Source organism: Myotis yumanensis, unplaced genomic scaffold, assembly GCF_028538775.1.
Source record: "Myotis yumanensis isolate MYYU_CA2020_CCGP unplaced genomic scaffold, mMyoYum1.0.hap1 SCAF_1, whole genome shotgun sequence".
Classification (NCBI taxonomy): domain Eukaryota; kingdom Metazoa; phylum Chordata; class Mammalia; order Chiroptera; family Vespertilionidae; genus Myotis; species Myotis yumanensis.
Window position 1 is genome coordinate 189,634,313 of NW_027223752.1, and position 17,421 is coordinate 189,651,733.

Below are 17,421 nucleotides of genomic sequence, written 5' to 3' on the forward strand. Positions count from 1 at the left end.
TCCCACCTCTCTAACTATTCTTTCTTGGTCATAATTGTAGAGACTTCTCCTCCAGTGGCATCTCCTTAAACATGCACGTTCCCCAGGGTCCTGTCCTTGGTTGTCCTTCTCCGTCTGCATGGCTTCCCCTGGGTCTTAACTAATGTATGTTAACTGTCACATGCACCATAATGACTGGATCTCTAATACCATGAATACCTATCTATCTTATTCATCTCACACTTATGAATATGTATCCTATTATTACTTCAAAATCAGCAATTTCAAAAGGAATCACCTTTCCTCTGAAAATGGGCTCCTCACCAGTTCCCTCTAAATGCCCTCTGCACAACATTTCCATCTACCTAGTTCTACAAACCAGCAGATATCTGGAAATAATTTTCCCTCTTCCCACCAAATCGTGTTTTTAAAATCTCTTGAACCCGTTCCCTCCTCTCCCTCTGCCATTTCATCCCCTCCTTGTCTCTCATCTAGCAGCTCTTCAGCCTCTGACCCGCCTGCCTACAGCCCCACATCCTCACTCTGCTCTTCTCCTGTCACCAGAAGCACTTTTCCGAAACTCTCATCCTGTAGCTACTGTGTAAAACCTTTCAGTGGCTCTAAAGTCCCACCCTGAGCCCACAAAGGGGCCGTTCTCTGCTTGGACCTGACTTTGGCCTCGGACCCAGATGTCTCCCATGAATTTTCTTCATTATAGCCACTCAGCCTCTCCCCACTCAAACTCAGTAACTGAACAGATTTGGGTAAAGTGGGGTTTTCTGTTTGTTTTTTAGCTGTCTTGCTATCCAACCTCATAACATTTGCTATCAAAACCTGAGGAACCAGGAGCACTCTGCTATTTTAACATCTCTCAACCATTTAATACCGTACCTCAGTATGTCCTTCTAGCATTCCCACTCCCACCTGACCTGCCTAGTGGGCCTGGCTGTATTTCAAGACCCAGCCTGTGTCATAGCCCTTTGGAGGCACCCCTTGAATAATGCCTGTTTTTGGTGTTTCTGATGACCTTAGTACAAGCCTTACTTGTAGTACCTATTGTACTGTATTACAATGATGTGTTTACTTGTCTGTCTTCCCACTTGATTATGAGCTCTCAGACACAAGCCTATTTATCATTTACCTCTACCCTACCACTGTGCTGAATCAATATTTGTTGAATGAAACAAATACTCTGAGCTCACAAATATGGACACATATATATTCGATATACTCAGAAAAAGAGAGTTACATAGACAATAAACCCTTTACATTTGGAGATGTTTTAGCTCAGAATCAGGCACTCACATTTTTTGATTCAACAAAAATGTTTTATAGGGCACTTTCTTATACATTGGTCATTAATTAGTGAATAAAATGAACATGGTCTGGTGCTCCTGGGGCAGGGGAGGCGCCAGCCTGCTCTGGATGGCTGGTGAAGGCTTCTTGAGGAGACACTGACCAGTGACCAGGGGCCAGCGTGCCATGGACAGGCAGAAAGCTGCTCCAAGTAAAAGCCACAGCATGTGTGGAGGCCAATTCAGGAAAGAGGTTGGTATGCTTAAGGGACTGAGAATAGGCCACTGTGCTGCAGCATGGAGAGCCAAGGGGATACCGTACAACATGAGGGAGGAACGGGGCAAGGAGCACACTGTACAGGTCCCTATATGCCATAAGCTCAGTTTGGTTCTAAATTGTGTAGTGAGAAGTCTTCACAGGCTTTATTTAAAATGGGCGTCATGCTCTGATTGATATTTCCAATGATAACTGAGTGAAGAGAGGGAACAAAGGGGGGGTCAGGGAAGAGGAAAGTGGGGTCCTTCAGGTTAGAGATGGTGGCTTGATGATGGTGGTGTCGGGGTAAAAAAAATGGAAGAAGAAACTGAAGAGGGGAACTCTGCATGGTAATGCCATTAGCAGGCAGTCAAGTGAGTGAAGAGGTAGCTGAGAACAGAGGCCATGATCAGGAACTGGTTTTGGACACAAGTCTTGAGGTATCTGTGAGACATTTCAGCGAGAGCAGGTGTCTGTGGCTTGAGCACGCTGGTTGGTTTTTAGTGGAGAAAAGAGATCTGGGAGTCCTCACCATGCAGAGGATACGCAGAATCACACTGACGGAAACCACCTAGGAAGACGGGACAGAAGAGGAAAAGAGGGTCCAACACTGAGCCCTCAGGGGTCAAACACTTAGAAATCGGCAGGGGAACATGCACAGCAAACTGAAAAGTGCCAAAGAAGAGGCCCCAAACCAGGTGAGTGCAGCATTACAGAGGCCAAGAGAGGCAAGCATTTCTGGGGAGGGAACAGACAGCTGAGCAGGTGCTGCCAAGAGCTCCAATGCACTGAAGACAGAAAACGGCACTGGCTCTGGTCGGATTTGCAATTGGTTGGCATCTTGAAACAAGGAGTGGGCAGGCAATCTAGTGAGGCTGCGTGAGGGGAGAGAGGACACTGAGAATTCCATCAGGTTCTACTAAAATACAAATAGGATCTTCATCCATTATTCACCTGCTAGTTCCTTAAAACCAGCCAAGAGCTACGTGCTGTTTCTTTACAAATTTATAACAGGCTTATCTTAAATCCTAACAGATTAAACCCAAATCAAATGCAGAGTCTCCAGTTTGCCTTCTCCATACATCATACTTCTGATATGAAAAACAAAGATTACTTTTAGGTGAGCCACAGAATTTATTTTCATGAATTTTTATTCAAAAGCAAAAGATGTACTGGCAAAGACATGCAATCATCCCTCACTTTGGGAAATTTCCTCTAAGATGCATTATAACTTATTACCTCCTCAGGCTACTTACCCACCCACAGGGAACCACAAGGTGCACGCCTCATGCCTGCTCATGCACACCTTCAGCAACATTCCAGTGTGTTTCCCAAAGTATATTCTGCAGAAACTGTTCCCATAACAAGAACCGAGCAGCTCTGTGGCCTCAGAGAGATGAGTTTATGAAATGCTGCTCACCTAGAAAATGCTCAGTAAAGGGCTGTTCAGTCCTACACAAGAGAATCTGTTTAATTTTATGAAACCTAAATTTCCCAGATTTGCTTCACTATACTTTTATTTACATGTAACACCTATTAACCTTTATAGACAATTTTATCAATAGCACTTTGGGAAAATGCTGCCCTACAACTTCTCTGGGAAAATTTCCATTTCTAGGGCATAGAGTTTTGTTCCCTGGGTTTTCTGGAACATTTAACATAGGACAAAATTCTTCAATTAACAGGAAAATTTCCATTTCTAGGGCACAGTTTTGTTCCTAAAGGTCTTCTGGAACATTTAACGTAGGACGAAATCCTTCAATTTGCCTGTTTCCTTTACTCAATTGGCCAACACTGCTATATATACACACACACACACATTATTGATTTTAGAGAGAGGAAGGAAGAGGGATAGAGAGATAAAAACATTGATGTGAGAGGAACATCATCAGTAAGAGAGAAACATTCAATCGGCTGCCTCCTGCACACCCCCTACTGGGGATTGAGCCCGCAACCTGGGCATATGCCCTGACCAAAATCAAACTGTGACCTTCCGGTTCATGGGCTGATGCTCAACCACTGAGCCACATGGGTCGGGCAGGCCAACACTGCTTGCCAAACACATTTGTCAGCTTCTCCTTCTGTCTGCCCTTTGTCAGGCTTTCAAAGTTGTATTAATAGAGATATACATTTTTTGGTTATAAAGTGCTAGACAGATCATTTTATTTGTCATTGAGGATATAAATTTGTGGGGTTTTTTCACTTACCATTTTCAGTGCATCTTTACAGGTAGCAATAATAGTCCATTATTAATTCTAATAGAAACATGATAAAACACTATATATACAACATGTAACTACCTGTAGAACCTCTAGGCCAGCCGTGGGCAAACTACGGCCTGTGGGCCGGATCCGGCCCGTTTGAAATGAATAAAACTAAAAAAAAAAAAAGACCGTACCCTTTTATGTAATGATGTTTACTTTGAATTTATATTAGTTCACACAAACACTCATCCATGCTTTTGTTCCGGCCCTCCGGTCCAGTTTAAGAACCCATTGTGGCCCTTGAGTCAAAAAGTTTGCCCACCCCTGCTCTAGGCTGTTTCTAATCTTTCAACATCTTAAGTAAAGTCATAAACATGCACTTTTTCCTTGAGGGGGGAAAAAATAAAACTCTGCTTTTTAAATCAATTTAACTTTATCAATTTATTGTTATTCCCTTTATGCATAATTTACAGCTAATAAAGTTAACCCAGTAACAGTCTCTGACAAGATCACAGCTGAATGCTCCCTGTTCCCTCATATGTAATGAGGGAATATATACATTACCATGTTCTGAGGGAACAATGTAATAGGTTCCACTACATAAGGCTGTTGTAAAGAAAGCACTTAAAGTAGTGGCTGACATTTAATTTAATAAACACTTGGTAAAGATAACTAGCATCGTCATTTCCAGGGGGAAGCCAAACTCAGCGATCTTATTCATTATACTCTAAACTCCTAGCAACTTTTCTGGACTCAGTAGTTGAAGATGAATCTAGATGAGAGGGAAGACTGAGGAAAAGGGAAGGAGAGTGCAATTCTTTGGCTAATTCAAGAGTAATTCAGGTCACTCTATTTTATACCTGAAACTAAAATAATATTGCATGTCAACTGTAGTTGCAAAAAATTTAAATACATTAAAAAATACACACACACACACACACACACACACACACACACAGTAGTTCTGTCCATTTTAGAATTGGCCAGAAATTTAAGTAGGCAAATAATTATATGTCCATATACCACAAGGATGCATTTTGGATCCTGGAAACTGTGTATCTGATTTTTAAATAGCTAGAGTTGAGCACACAGTATAAGAAATTATAAAGGACTGCTTTCAAGAAGAACAAGAAAAGACACACACGATGATCTAGGCCATCTTTGCGGTTGCAGATTACCTCCCTATAAAGTATGGACAACTAGGGAAATTTTCTGTTTGCATAGACAGACTAGTTTTATTTCTTTTACTGCCTCCCCTTCATAAAATTAAAGTAAGTAATTAATAATATTTATCCAAATTCCTTTTTTCTCCCATATTCTCACAACTCACTCTGACATTGTGTAAATGTCTATTTCTCCATCTTTCCACTCCGTCAATTGAAGTAGAGGCAAGAGCAGCAATGGGCCTCTGACAGCATGCTAAGAGCAACTTAAGTGTTAAGCACCATAAGCAAAACTTATAGGTGGTCTTCTCTCTCCAGTGCTTCCTGCTGAAGAAAAGGTAAGTTCCAGGCTACATATTACAACAATCCTAGATAAGGTTTTACTTTCTGTAGTAACAGCCATCTACTTAATTGTCCTTCTGCACTGTAAAACTATAGAAAAATTGAGGAAGAAATGGAATTATACAAAAATAAAAATTATTTCAATACATTCTAAGGCTTTTAGTCCTATCCCATGGCTTAAAAGACTGTCAAAATTAGTATTACAAGTTATAATGTTGTTTACCAACTATACAATGTACAATACTTTAAAATGTGACTTCATAGCTAAGAATGCTATCAACTTTTATAATCTATTTCTTTGCCTAAACATATTCCTGTAATAAAAAAATAAAAATAAAAAATAAATAAATAAAACTGCTCAGATATTACTACTATTTGCTCCTGGTTTCAAATTGCTTCTTCCAAGCTGTTATGATTTACTACAAAATTTAAATCAGGATATTTATTTCACTGGCTTGAGTTAATTTCCCACAAGGATAGCCTAAATATTGCCTTATACTTCAATATATCCTAAATCCTAATAATCCCGGTATTTGCTGAGATTTTTATTATTAACATAAAAATGGCTGTTTTTCAAGTAGGTAGAAGAGGAGATATAATATGTGGAATATACTAAGAACATGTATTTAAAGCATAAACAAATATCTAGAATGTTACCACAGTTACATCTTTTCTCTATTAATTGACTTTAAAATGGCATATATTGACCAAATTTTATATTTGATTCTATGTAGGGCTTCGTTATATTAAATAAAGTAGAATGATATTTTGATGGCTCCTAGTCAGGATATTCTTTATTTCTGTTTTGTGCCTTGAAACTATAAATTGTAAAAATTTCAGCTTTTTGAGTATTCCTCATCTTTTGCTGGAAACAGCCAAAATTCAATCAGAGCCAAACCCTAAGAATAAGGTGAGTGGCTAAGATAGATCATGCAGATTTGGGTAAATTATTAATAACAGCAATGGTGAGTTGTGAAGTCTCAAATTTTCTTGTGTGACATGGTACTATTTCTCGGGGAAATTCCTAGTTAACTATTGAAAAAAAAAAAAGAGCAATGGAAGCCACTAAAGTGTCAAGAGAACTGGTACTTATTCTCATTGCTTTCTGGCTTAATGTACCTCATGTATAGAATTTCAAGATAGTAGTTCCAAGCTAATTAAAGTAGTGCGTCAATTATTCAGTACTATTAGTAAAATAACAAACATTTACTAAATAAGTGAAATACAAAATTAATCATTTGAAAACAGTCTGTACAAAATATACATAAATATAGCAGCCATGGCTAGTGTTGCTCAGTGGCTAGAGTGCCATCCTGTGCAGCGAAGGGTCACAGGTTAGATTCCTGGTCAGGGCACATACCCAGGTTGGGGGTTTGAATCCCAGTTGGAGTGTGTGTGTGAGGCAACCTATCAATGTTTCTCTCTCTCTCTCTCTCTCTCTCTCTCTCTCTCTCTCTCTTTCTCTCTCTCTCCAGAATCAATAAAAAACATATCCTTGGGTGAGGATTTATATATGTACTAGAGGCCCGATGCACGAAATTCATGCAAGAGTAGGCCTTCCTTCCCCCGGCTGCCAGCACTGGCTTCCCTCTGGCACCCAGGACCCGGGCTTCCCTCTAGCTGCTGGCAGGCACCTGGGACCCAGGCTCCCCTCACAGCCCCGGCTTTGTCCAGATGATGTCCAGAAGGATTTTGTCCGGATGATGTCCAGAAGGATGTCCAGTCTAATTTGCATATTGTTTTTACTAGAGGCCCAGTCCATGAAATTCGTGCACAAAGGGGTGGGGAGGGACCCTCAGCCTGGCCTGCACCCTCTCCAATCTGGGACCCTTTGGGGGATAAGCGGCAGTCGGACATCCCTCTCGCAATCTAGGACCACTGGCTCCTAACCGCTCACCTGCCTGCCTGCCTAATCGCCCCTCACCCCTCTGCCTGCCTGCCTGATTGGCCCTAACTGCTCCTCTGCTGGCCTGATCACCCCTAACTGCCCTCCCCTGCCAGCCTGATCACCCCAACTTCCCTCCCCTGCCTGCCTGACCACCCCTTACTGCTCCCCACTGCTGGCCTGATCACCCCTAACTGCTCCTCCCTGCTGGCCTGACCGCCCCTAACTGCCCTCCCCTGCCAGCCTGACCACCCCTAACCGCCTCTGCCTCAGCCCCTGCCACCATGGCTTTGTCCGGGAGGCAGGCAGGACAATCAGAAGATGTCCAGTCGACCTGGTCTAATTAGCGTATTACCCTTTTATTAGTATAAATTATTATAGATATATAATACTCCCCTTCCTTCATCAGCAGAGACTAAATGAAAGTGTCCTTTGATGGGCTGTTCTCATCTGGAATCATGTACTGTGTCTCACTTTGTCTATATCTGCCCCAGAGTTGTAGCAGGGATTAAAGTGAGAAAACTGCTTATACATACACTACTTACAACAGTGCTGGCACGTTGCAGATACTCATTAAAGGGCTGTATTATTGTTATTGCTAATGTTTTATGCCATCATTTCATGATGATTTATGGAGGACCTGCTATATACTTCCATATACTTCAAATGGTACTGAGAAATGAATCATGAGAGAATAGTAAGTAATAGTGTCAAGTGCACAAATGCAGTACTGCAAGGGTTTTTCACACGTTATCTAACTCCCTACCATGAGGCTCCCACAATAACGTAAAAATGCTCTTTAAGGTTTGCTATAATCTTTCCTCTTCAATTTATCAACCACAGCTTCAAAATTGCTCCACTTGCCTTCCATGGCAGATCACTGTCATGACTTCCTACCACTGTTACCTCCCAATGCTCATTCCTTTGCTTTCTCTTTTCTCTTTCCATTTCTTTCTATTGGTGAACTTAATCCTGTTTCATAGCTTCAACTATATCTTGAAAGCAAAAAACAAGAATGGAGTTTAAGAGATATAATCCAATCTCTTTTTACACATAAAGAATTTAAAACTAGGGAAAATGACTTGCCCAAGTTTAGGGCCATCCATTAAGGCCATAGAGACTTCTCTTCTGATGCCACTAGTTTAAAACTCTCATCTGCAAATTCTACAATCAAACTATCAGTAGGATATCAGCAGCAGCAAACATTCAATATAGCATATCATTAACCACCTACAAAATACAACCACAGACTTGTCTTACGTTTCTTTAGTAACCCCTTTAAAGCCATGCCTGAAAAGTAAAAAAACAAACAAAACAAAAACAATGAATAGAATGGGCATTGTATTGTTTCTATTTCATCAAAATAGTGTTTTGTTGAACTGTACAATCAATTCCTTTTGAGTATTTTGTAGAGTTAATTCTAGAGATACTATATTCTAATATGTTACTCGTACCATTGTGTTTTTATTTAAAACGGAGCACTATACAAAAATGAAAGAATACTCAACTTTATAAAATCCATGGGAGATAAACATCTAAAAATAACCTCAGGTACTTCATCTCTACATAAGGAAAATAATGGAACTTACCTGAGAGAGCTAAACCTTAAACAATATTCATCTTATTTACTGAAAGCTTATTAAATATTAGTGTGTGTACATGTGAGAGTGAGAAAGATATTAGATTACCAGAGTATACTTTGATAATTTAGTAATTCATCACAGTATCAGATGGCATACAAAGATGAATAAGACAACTGCTGCCTACGAGAAGCTTATCATTGACCAACAGTTGTGAAACCCCATGACCTGGAAGATGACTGACCCAGGTAAACAACTGGGAGGTTCCAAGGAACAAGCTTTCCTAACCATAAATCTGCCAAATGAATATAAGAACATAAATTCATCTATTCCATGCTTGAGTTTTCATAAAAGGAAATTTATAGGTGGTCAAATTATAGTCTTACACAATCTAAAAGAAGGTTCCAAACACAAAAAAATTTGTAGTCAATTTTCACAGATTTTCATATAGTATTCTTTTAAACAAATACTTCATGAAAACAATAAGATGCTAGCTATTGCCAGTCTATTTTATTTTTTAAATTTATCTTTATTGTTCAAAATATTACAGATGACCCCCTTTTTTCCCCCTTTAACTCCCTCCACCTCACACCCAGCCACCCCAGGTCTTCACCAAACTTTTGTCTGTGTGCATGGGTTATGCATATAAGTTATTTGGTTAAAATAGTGCAGATGATGTATTCTTAAATCACACAGTAAATGAACCTTCATAAACTATACCAAAAATTTCAATATATTTAGAAAAATGTCAAAAATGTGGAGAGTGGGACATGTTTGCCTCATACTATTCATATTACCACTCTTCTAATCAGATTTCTGTCTTTTAGAGGACAGTTCATTTAGTTATAAATCAGGTGGTACAATTTTAATCATATAAGAAGCTTCCAGGTTCAAAGAAATTTTGTTTTGATGTTCCTTTGCTCAGATTATAGGGAATAAGTGGCTTGAAACTGCTATTATAATTACATGCCTTCTGTTGTCTCCTCATCTATGATATAAGGGAGGACGTGAGGCTGTAAGACTTTAAAGCTCACTTTGAATTGGCAGCATACAGCATATTAGAGGATTAGAGGATTAAGAAAAGGTTTTATCAAAATCTGCACTATTTCTCTGAAGACAGGCTGAGTGACAAGGCCAAGTATAAGACAATCATACTAGTTGTGAACAGTATTTCCTAGCCAGATTAAAAATGCTATAAAACTGACATTTCTAATATGTTACTCATATCATTGTAAATTCTTATTTAAAACAGACCACTTAATACTTTTGTTTTGCAGAACAGAGTTTAGAATTACAGAGCTAGACTCCTAGTTATTCACTATCTAACCTTAAGCAAGTCATTGACTCTGAGTCTGTTTCCACTGTATGTATACAATAGAATTCACTAAGTAGTAATCATTACTGTTAACACTCTAGAAGAATTCTTGATCTTCAAGAATTATATACTACAATCTAAAGCTATAAAACATACACCTAATTCATTATCCTCCTATATAATAAAAGCTTAATATGCTAAGTGTCCAGTCGTCCGGTCATCTGTTCAATCAATCAAAGCATAATATGCTAATAATATGCTAAGGTGACTCAACCGCTCGCTATGACATGCACTGACCACCAGGGGGCAGATGCTCCAACCAGTAGTTTAGTTTGCTGCTGGGGTCTCCAACCAATAGGGATTGAGTGAGACTGGCTGGACATGCCCTGGAGCCCTCCCACGGTCCCTCCCCAGTCCCAATTGTGGGTGGGTGGGTGGGAGGTAATCAACCAAAGACCATCCTATATAATAAAAGGCTAATATGCAAATTGACCAAACGGCAGAACAACCAGTCACTATGATATGCATTGACCACCAGGGGGCAGACACTCAATGCAGGAGCTGCCCCCTAGTGGTCAGTGCACTCCCACAGTGGGGGCGCCACTCAGCCAGAAGCCCAGCTCATGGCTGGCGAGCGCAGCCACGGTGGTGGGAGCCTCTCCCACCTCCGCGGCAGCACTAAGGATGTCCGACTGCTGGCTTAGGCATGCTAAGCTGTCAGTCGGACATCCCCTGAGGGCTCCTGGACTGCGAGAGGGTGCAGGTCGAGCTGAGGGACCCCCCGAATGTATGAATTTTGTGCACTAGGCCGCTAGTGGCTTATAAAATGACACAGCACTTGGACTCACAATTGATAATAGTTTATGTTACAACAAATATTTTCTACAAGCCCAGTGCATGACATTCGTGCACTATGGGGGCGGGGGGGTTCCCCAGCTCAGCCTGCAGCCTCTCACACTCCGGGACCCCTTGGGGGATGTCCACCAAGAGGTCCTTAGCGCTGCCGTGGAGGTAGAGGCAGGAGAGGCTCCTGCCACCGCCACTGCACTCACCAGCCGTGAGCCTGGCTTCTGGCTGAGTGGTGCTCCCCCTGTGGGAGCGCACTGACTACCAGGGGGTAGCTCCTGCATTGAGCATCTGCCCCCTGGTGGTCAGTGCATGTCATAGCAACCGGTCATTCTGACATTCGGTAGATTTGCATATTAGGGTTTTATTACATAGGATATATGATGGAACTTTTTGCAGCCCTAAACTCAATTTAACTTCCTATTAGATAATGAAACCTATGAAGTGGGTCTAGGGTTTGGGAGAGTAGTTAAAAATGAAATGCAATGTAAGAAATCTAAAACTTTAGTGACATAATTCATATGGTCTATATGGCAACAAAATTCTTTATATACTACTAGAGGCCCAGTACATGAATTCGTGCACCTTGAAAGAAACTGTGGGCTGAAAGGCTGCAGTAGGAACAGGGGCAGGTCTCGGCCCATTCTCCACGCCCCTGCCCATCCCTCCCGCCACAGCCCCTGGTCACCTGTCTGCCAGCAGCCCTGCTCCCATCACCGTCGCTCCCATGTGCTATTGGCACTGACCACGCTCGCACCCATTGACAGCGCGGAGCACTTGGGGCCAGTGTCAGCAGCAGGCGGAAGAGCGAGGCAGGACTGTGGTACGCAGGAGCAAAGAATTTTCAGAAACCACCAGAGGCTCACTCTGCTGACAGTGACTGGCGCCCCGCCTTGGTCTGGCACCCCTGCTCACCTGCCCCATCATCCCGCCACAGCCAACACCTGCCATGTTCCGCATATGCCCCCAGGTGATCAGCACACGCAATAGCTACCAGCTGTCCGGTTGTTCCATTAGGTCTAGCCTATTTGCATATTAACCTTTTATTATATAGGAGATATACATACATATATATATATATATATATAATTAGAGGCCCTGTGCATGAGATTTGTGCACTGGGTGGGGAGTCCCTCAGCCCGGACTGCACCCTCTCACAGTCTGGGACCCCTTGGGGGATGTCTGTCTGCCAGCTTATGCCTGACCCCTCTCGCAGTCCGGGGCTCTCGCAGTCTGGGACCCCTCACTCCTTACCACCCACCTGCAGTGGAGGGGGCAGAGGCTCCCTCCACCGCTGCTGGGCTCACCAGTCGTAAGCCTGGCTTCTGGCTGAGTGGTGCTCTCCCTGTGGCAGCACACAGACCACCAGGGGGAAGCTCCTGTGTTGGGCGTCTGCCCCTTAGTGGTCAGTGTGGTTGGTCATTCCACTGTTGGTTGATTTGCATTTGCATATTATGCTTTTATTATATAGGATTTTTCAGAAGGTGTGTTTATTAAAATGAGGTAGTCCAAATTATAGAATAATTCACAAAGCCATAGACCCTATGTTTGTAACTAACTGTAAAACAATACTTTGGGGAGAAGGAAAGATGTATGGGCTTCAGGATGGGATGAATACTATGCTTTTAATTATTTTTATGTGAATAATGATAGTTATTACTTTAATAAAAATAGAAATGGCAGTATTAAAATAGTCCTTGGTAGTGCAGAGCTTCTCAGATTAAGGTTTAAAGGTTTTATTTAGTAGTTGAGAATACTAGCTCATTATTACTAGAACTTTGTACTACTACTAACTGCATAGCATCTGCAAAACTTATTTAACACTAAGATTTTGGAATTTAGTAGTAAGTAATAAAAATATTATTTAAAAAACACTACCAACAACAGCCACATTAGGAACAAAAACTGAGGACATGTATGGTTTGTATAACATACCCTTGTTTAATCCTTTCAATAATCTCATGAAGTAGTTAATATCTCCATTTTAAGATAAAGAACCCCTCCCCCCAAGAAATTAGGCAACCCCCAATATCACATCGTTAATTTGTGGTAGAACTAAGATTTATACTCAGGGCTTTACATCTTCAAAGTCAATGTTCTTTATGATGTTCCAACCTAACATCAGTTTACTAGTAGTAGCCTGACATAACAGGTAAACATAATTCATGTTAGTTACAATATCAACTAATGGGATAAGTTGTTACTTTCACATACAGCACCACACAGAATCTTGCTATAATTGAACTTTGCATAAATGAATAATTTTAATTTTGCCCATAAAGAAATGTTTAAAAAGCAGAAGAAAAGCTAGATTTGATTCATTTTTTAAGACATGGTCTACCAAAACATTATCTTCAGTGAATCTTCCTAAAAGTCTGAAAGTAGAATCATAAGCTAAGGCACCAAAAAAAATCAGAAAGTTGAGTCTTTGTGAACCAACCTGTGTAACTACAGGCCAGCTGTCTACCTATAGTGGACCTGGAGTACACAAAGTGTCAGAGGGTATGGAATCCAGGATTAGGGCCATAGGGAGCAGCCATTCCCCTAGTTGAGGCTTTCCCCTAGTATAGGTATTTTTTTGTTTTGCTTTTTGTTTTTTTAGCTCAAATACAATGAAGCAGTGCCTCAAAAATTCACGATAAAAATGACCAACACAGAATTATCAAGCACCAGTTTAGGGAGGAAAAAAAGATATTTTTAGGCAGCAAAGTTTAAATATTTTCCTCCCACACATACATTCTCAAGAAATCAGTAGAGGAGTTCTTCTATTAACAAACCAACAAAGAAAAACAGGAGAACCAGAAATTTCCAAGACTCCTGGTGTAGAAAAGAAAATACTAGCATGATAAATGTGTGGCAGGCACTGAAAGCAACCAATTCGGACTGCAGAACTCTATGAAATATGTAACCAGGTACAAGAGAAAATGACAGCCACCTTTAATTGGGAAGAATTTTACAATGCTAAATAAAAATGAGTTGATGATAGGATACATAAAAAACAAGGGAACAACAGTGCTCGGTAGAGTATATTTTCATTGGACAGAAAATTTCTTTTTCTTTTCCCAATTTCTAAAAGCTTATGAAGAATTCATTTTGTTTCAGTAGATTCAGTTATTTCACTATTAGAGGAAAATGAACGCTCCACTTTTTTTTTAACTCAAAAAGTATATATAACAAAGTATTTCTATGCTTGATAATGCATAGATTATATTTTGTGTGGGTGGAGTTCAATTTTTAGGTTATTTTTAGATTTTTAATTTTGTATTCTGGATCCGATGAATATAAATTAACAATGCTAGCATAACCAAGTGATTGCCTTTTCTTCTCTCTCTGGCAGCACATTTCTCCTATGACCATTCCCTCCTTATTTCCAGTCTATCTACTCAATTTTTCATAACCAAACTACTGCAATGTTCATTAATCCTAAATCTGAAAAGATATTTTGGAAGGGTAGCATTTATATTAAAGGGCATTTTTCAAGGGCACTGTCCTAACACTAAAGGGTACAAATTTTAGGGATAGTCATAATTTTTTCATACATCCAGTAAATATTACTAGGTGGTTACTGGACAGGCTACTACCCAGGATTCAAAGACAGACAATTCATATATCCAAGCCTCAACAAGCTTAAAATCTAATAGAGACTTTAAATACTCACAGTAAAAAGAGAACACAAAATAAAACGCAGCAATCAAGCTCAAACACAGAAATATGCTCAAAAATCAGTGAGCATATTTCTAGTTACAAAAATCCTAGGCCAACTCCAAAATAAGGGTGTCCAGGGGAAAGGCAAATCATTGAGACTCACACTAGCTCCTGATTCTACTAGTTATTTTTCCCAGAGTTCTTCAGAAGCTCTTAAAAAACATAGAAGTTGCATAGACATGTGAAAACCTGAAATCCATTATACATCTTCTTCTAGAGCAGTGGTTCCCAACATGGGGCACACACCCCACAGGAGAGGGGCAATTTGATTTTTAAGGGGGGTAATTCAAGAATGAGTTATTAGCAGTGAATTTTCTGCATTTCTTATGGTTCTAGGGGCCTCATATAGAGTATATAAATATAAATTGACATATTTATGCATTTCAGTTCTCTAGTATGTTTTGAAACTTTATTTGCTATTTTTCATATCACTTCATATTATTATTATTTCAATAATTTCTTAGTGATTTCTTCCTCAGTACTTCAACTGTTCTTTCGTTCCTTTATTTTTCTCTTTTATGGATGCCATGTTCTTTGGAAGCTTGTTTAGACCAAGTTAATGGGCCTTTTAGGCTTCTTCCACATGACGAGGAGTTCACTTTTTGAATAATAAGAATTATATGTCACGGGGTCATCAGGATTTTAGAGGTGCTTAGGAAGGGCATGGCCAAAAATAAGGTTGGGAACCACTGTTCTAGAGTATGAAAATAAAGCTAATGCTGAAATGACTTTCTGCCACAAATAGATCAATATCTCAAGTCACTGAGTACTATGTCTGAGAACTTAGAGAGACCATTTTGAGATACCATAATTTTTTTTTTAAAGCAGTAACATTTGTTTAGCCTACTGAGAATGTGAGGGAGCACATCAATGCAGATTAATTAAATAGACACAGTAAATTGTCTTTCCCAATTAATAATGTCAGTTCACTCATGAAAAAGATAATTAGAAAACAAGCAGAAAATGACAAGAATATAGACTCTTGTCAATAAATGGTAAAATGTACACTATGGACCATGACAGTTACTATGCTATAGTTTCTGGATAACCAAATCTCAACGTTGAAAAGGTGTAACACTGCCTTGATGTGTCCACCAAAAATCCTGAACACCTATTTCTTTCTTTAAAAAAACAAACAAAACAAAAACCTAGGGCACAAGGGGTCTCCCAGTCTCCCATCCAAGTAGTAACCAGGACCGACACTGCTTAGCTTTGGAGATAAGGCGCCTTCAGAATGGCATAGCCTAACACCCAGGTATCGGTTCACCTAGTTCTTAGCTAGGCTTTACATTCATCAGTGTTTCTTTTGTTGTTGTTCACTCTTGTTTGTATTTTTTTAAATGGTAGTGATGATTAGTACACATGTAACTTGTTTGAGAAATAAAAGAAACAGAACCAAAGAACATGGCTGACAGTTACCTTGAATATACAGGAGTAAAAAGTAGTTTTACAGTTGCGAGTACATTAAACAATAAATCTATTGTAATTATCATAACCTGCATGTTTTTTTCCCATATGAACAACTATAAACCTACTTTTACCTACTTCTGTATTAAACAAAATCTTTACCTTCTACTATAGTATGATTTCTCCCAATACATTTCCCTTTTCCAAGATTAAACTCATTTTTTCCATTATAACCAAACCCACAAAAATCCACTTATGCCAAAGTGAGATCCTACTCTATCTTAATGTCCTCAACACTGTTAACTGGGTAATTACTTTGAAAATGTTAAACAACCCAATCAAAAAATGGGCAACGGACCTAAATAGATACTTTTCTAAAGAGGACATAAGGAAGGCCAAGAGACATATGAAAACATGCTCAAAGTCACTAATCATCTAAGAGATGCTAATCAAAACGACAATGTGGTACCATCTCACACCTGTCAGAATGGCTATCATCAACAAATCAACAAATGGCAAGTGCTGGCGAGGATGTGGAGAAAAAGAAACCCTCAGTGCACTGCGGGTGGGAATGCAGACTGGTGCAGCCACTGTGGAGAACAGTATGGAGTTTCCTCAAAAAACTAAAAATGGAACTCCCATTTGACCCAGTGATCCCACTTCTAGGAATATATCCCAAGAACCTGGAAACACCAATCAGAAAGGATATATGCACCCTATGTTCATAGCAGCACAATTCTCCATAGCTAAGATCTGGAAACAGCCTAAGTGCCCATCAGCAGATGAGTGGATTAAAAAACCATGGTACAGCTACACAATAGAATACTATGCTTCGGTAAAAAAGAAGGAATTCTTACCATTTGCAACAGCATGGATGGAACTGGAGACCATTATGCTAAGCAAAATAAACCAGTCCGAGAAAGATATCATATGATCTCACTCATTTGTGGAATATAATGAACAACATAAATTGATGAACAAAAACAGAGACAGAGAAGCAATGATCAGACCGTCAAATCTCAGAGGGAAGGTAGGGGAGGGTGGGGGTCAGGGGGAGAGATCAACCAAAGAATTTGTATGCATGCATATAAGCCTAACCAATGGACACAGACACCGGGGGGGGGGGGGGGGGGGGGGGGGGGAGTGAGGGCATGAGTGGGCGGGAGGAAATGGGGGGTAAGGACACATATGTAATACCTTAATCAATAAAGAAAAAAAATTAAAAAGAAAAAAAGAAAATGTTACTACCAATATTTTTAAATGGTGAATAATAATATTTAAATTCTGGATTGAAATCAAAGCAAAAATGTAAAAACAAAGTAGTAGATCATTAGTGACAAATACAAAATATTTTTAAAATGCAGCTGTAAGCACATGTATAAACTAGGAAAACATAGGAATTTTAAGCAAAAGCTAAGCATAAAAATACCTTTTTATGTGTTTT

General features: G+C 39.9%; 2 protein-coding genes across 5 annotated transcripts in view; one reads left to right on the plus strand and one right to left on the minus strand.

The window, feature by feature from the left end:
• The window catches only part of PAQR3 (progestin and adipoQ receptor family member 3), an 84,592-nt gene that overhangs the window by 27,891 nt on the left and 39,280 nt on the right, over positions 1-17,421 (plus strand). The gene's annotated exons all lie outside the window — the stretch shown is intronic.
• Positions 1-17,421, minus strand: part of BMP2K (BMP2 inducible kinase) — a 134,824-nt gene that overhangs the window by 8,132 nt on the left and 109,271 nt on the right. Inside the window, exon 15 of one of the 4 annotated variants that reach the window (XM_070394223.1) lies at positions 2,063-2,101. The exons of the other annotated variants lie outside the window; for them this stretch is intronic. Within the exon in view, the coding sequence (XP_070250324.1) occupies positions 2,063-2,101 (39 nt within the window). The remainder of the gene's footprint in view (positions 1-2,062; positions 2,102-17,421) is intronic. 4 annotated transcript variants of the gene reach the window in all.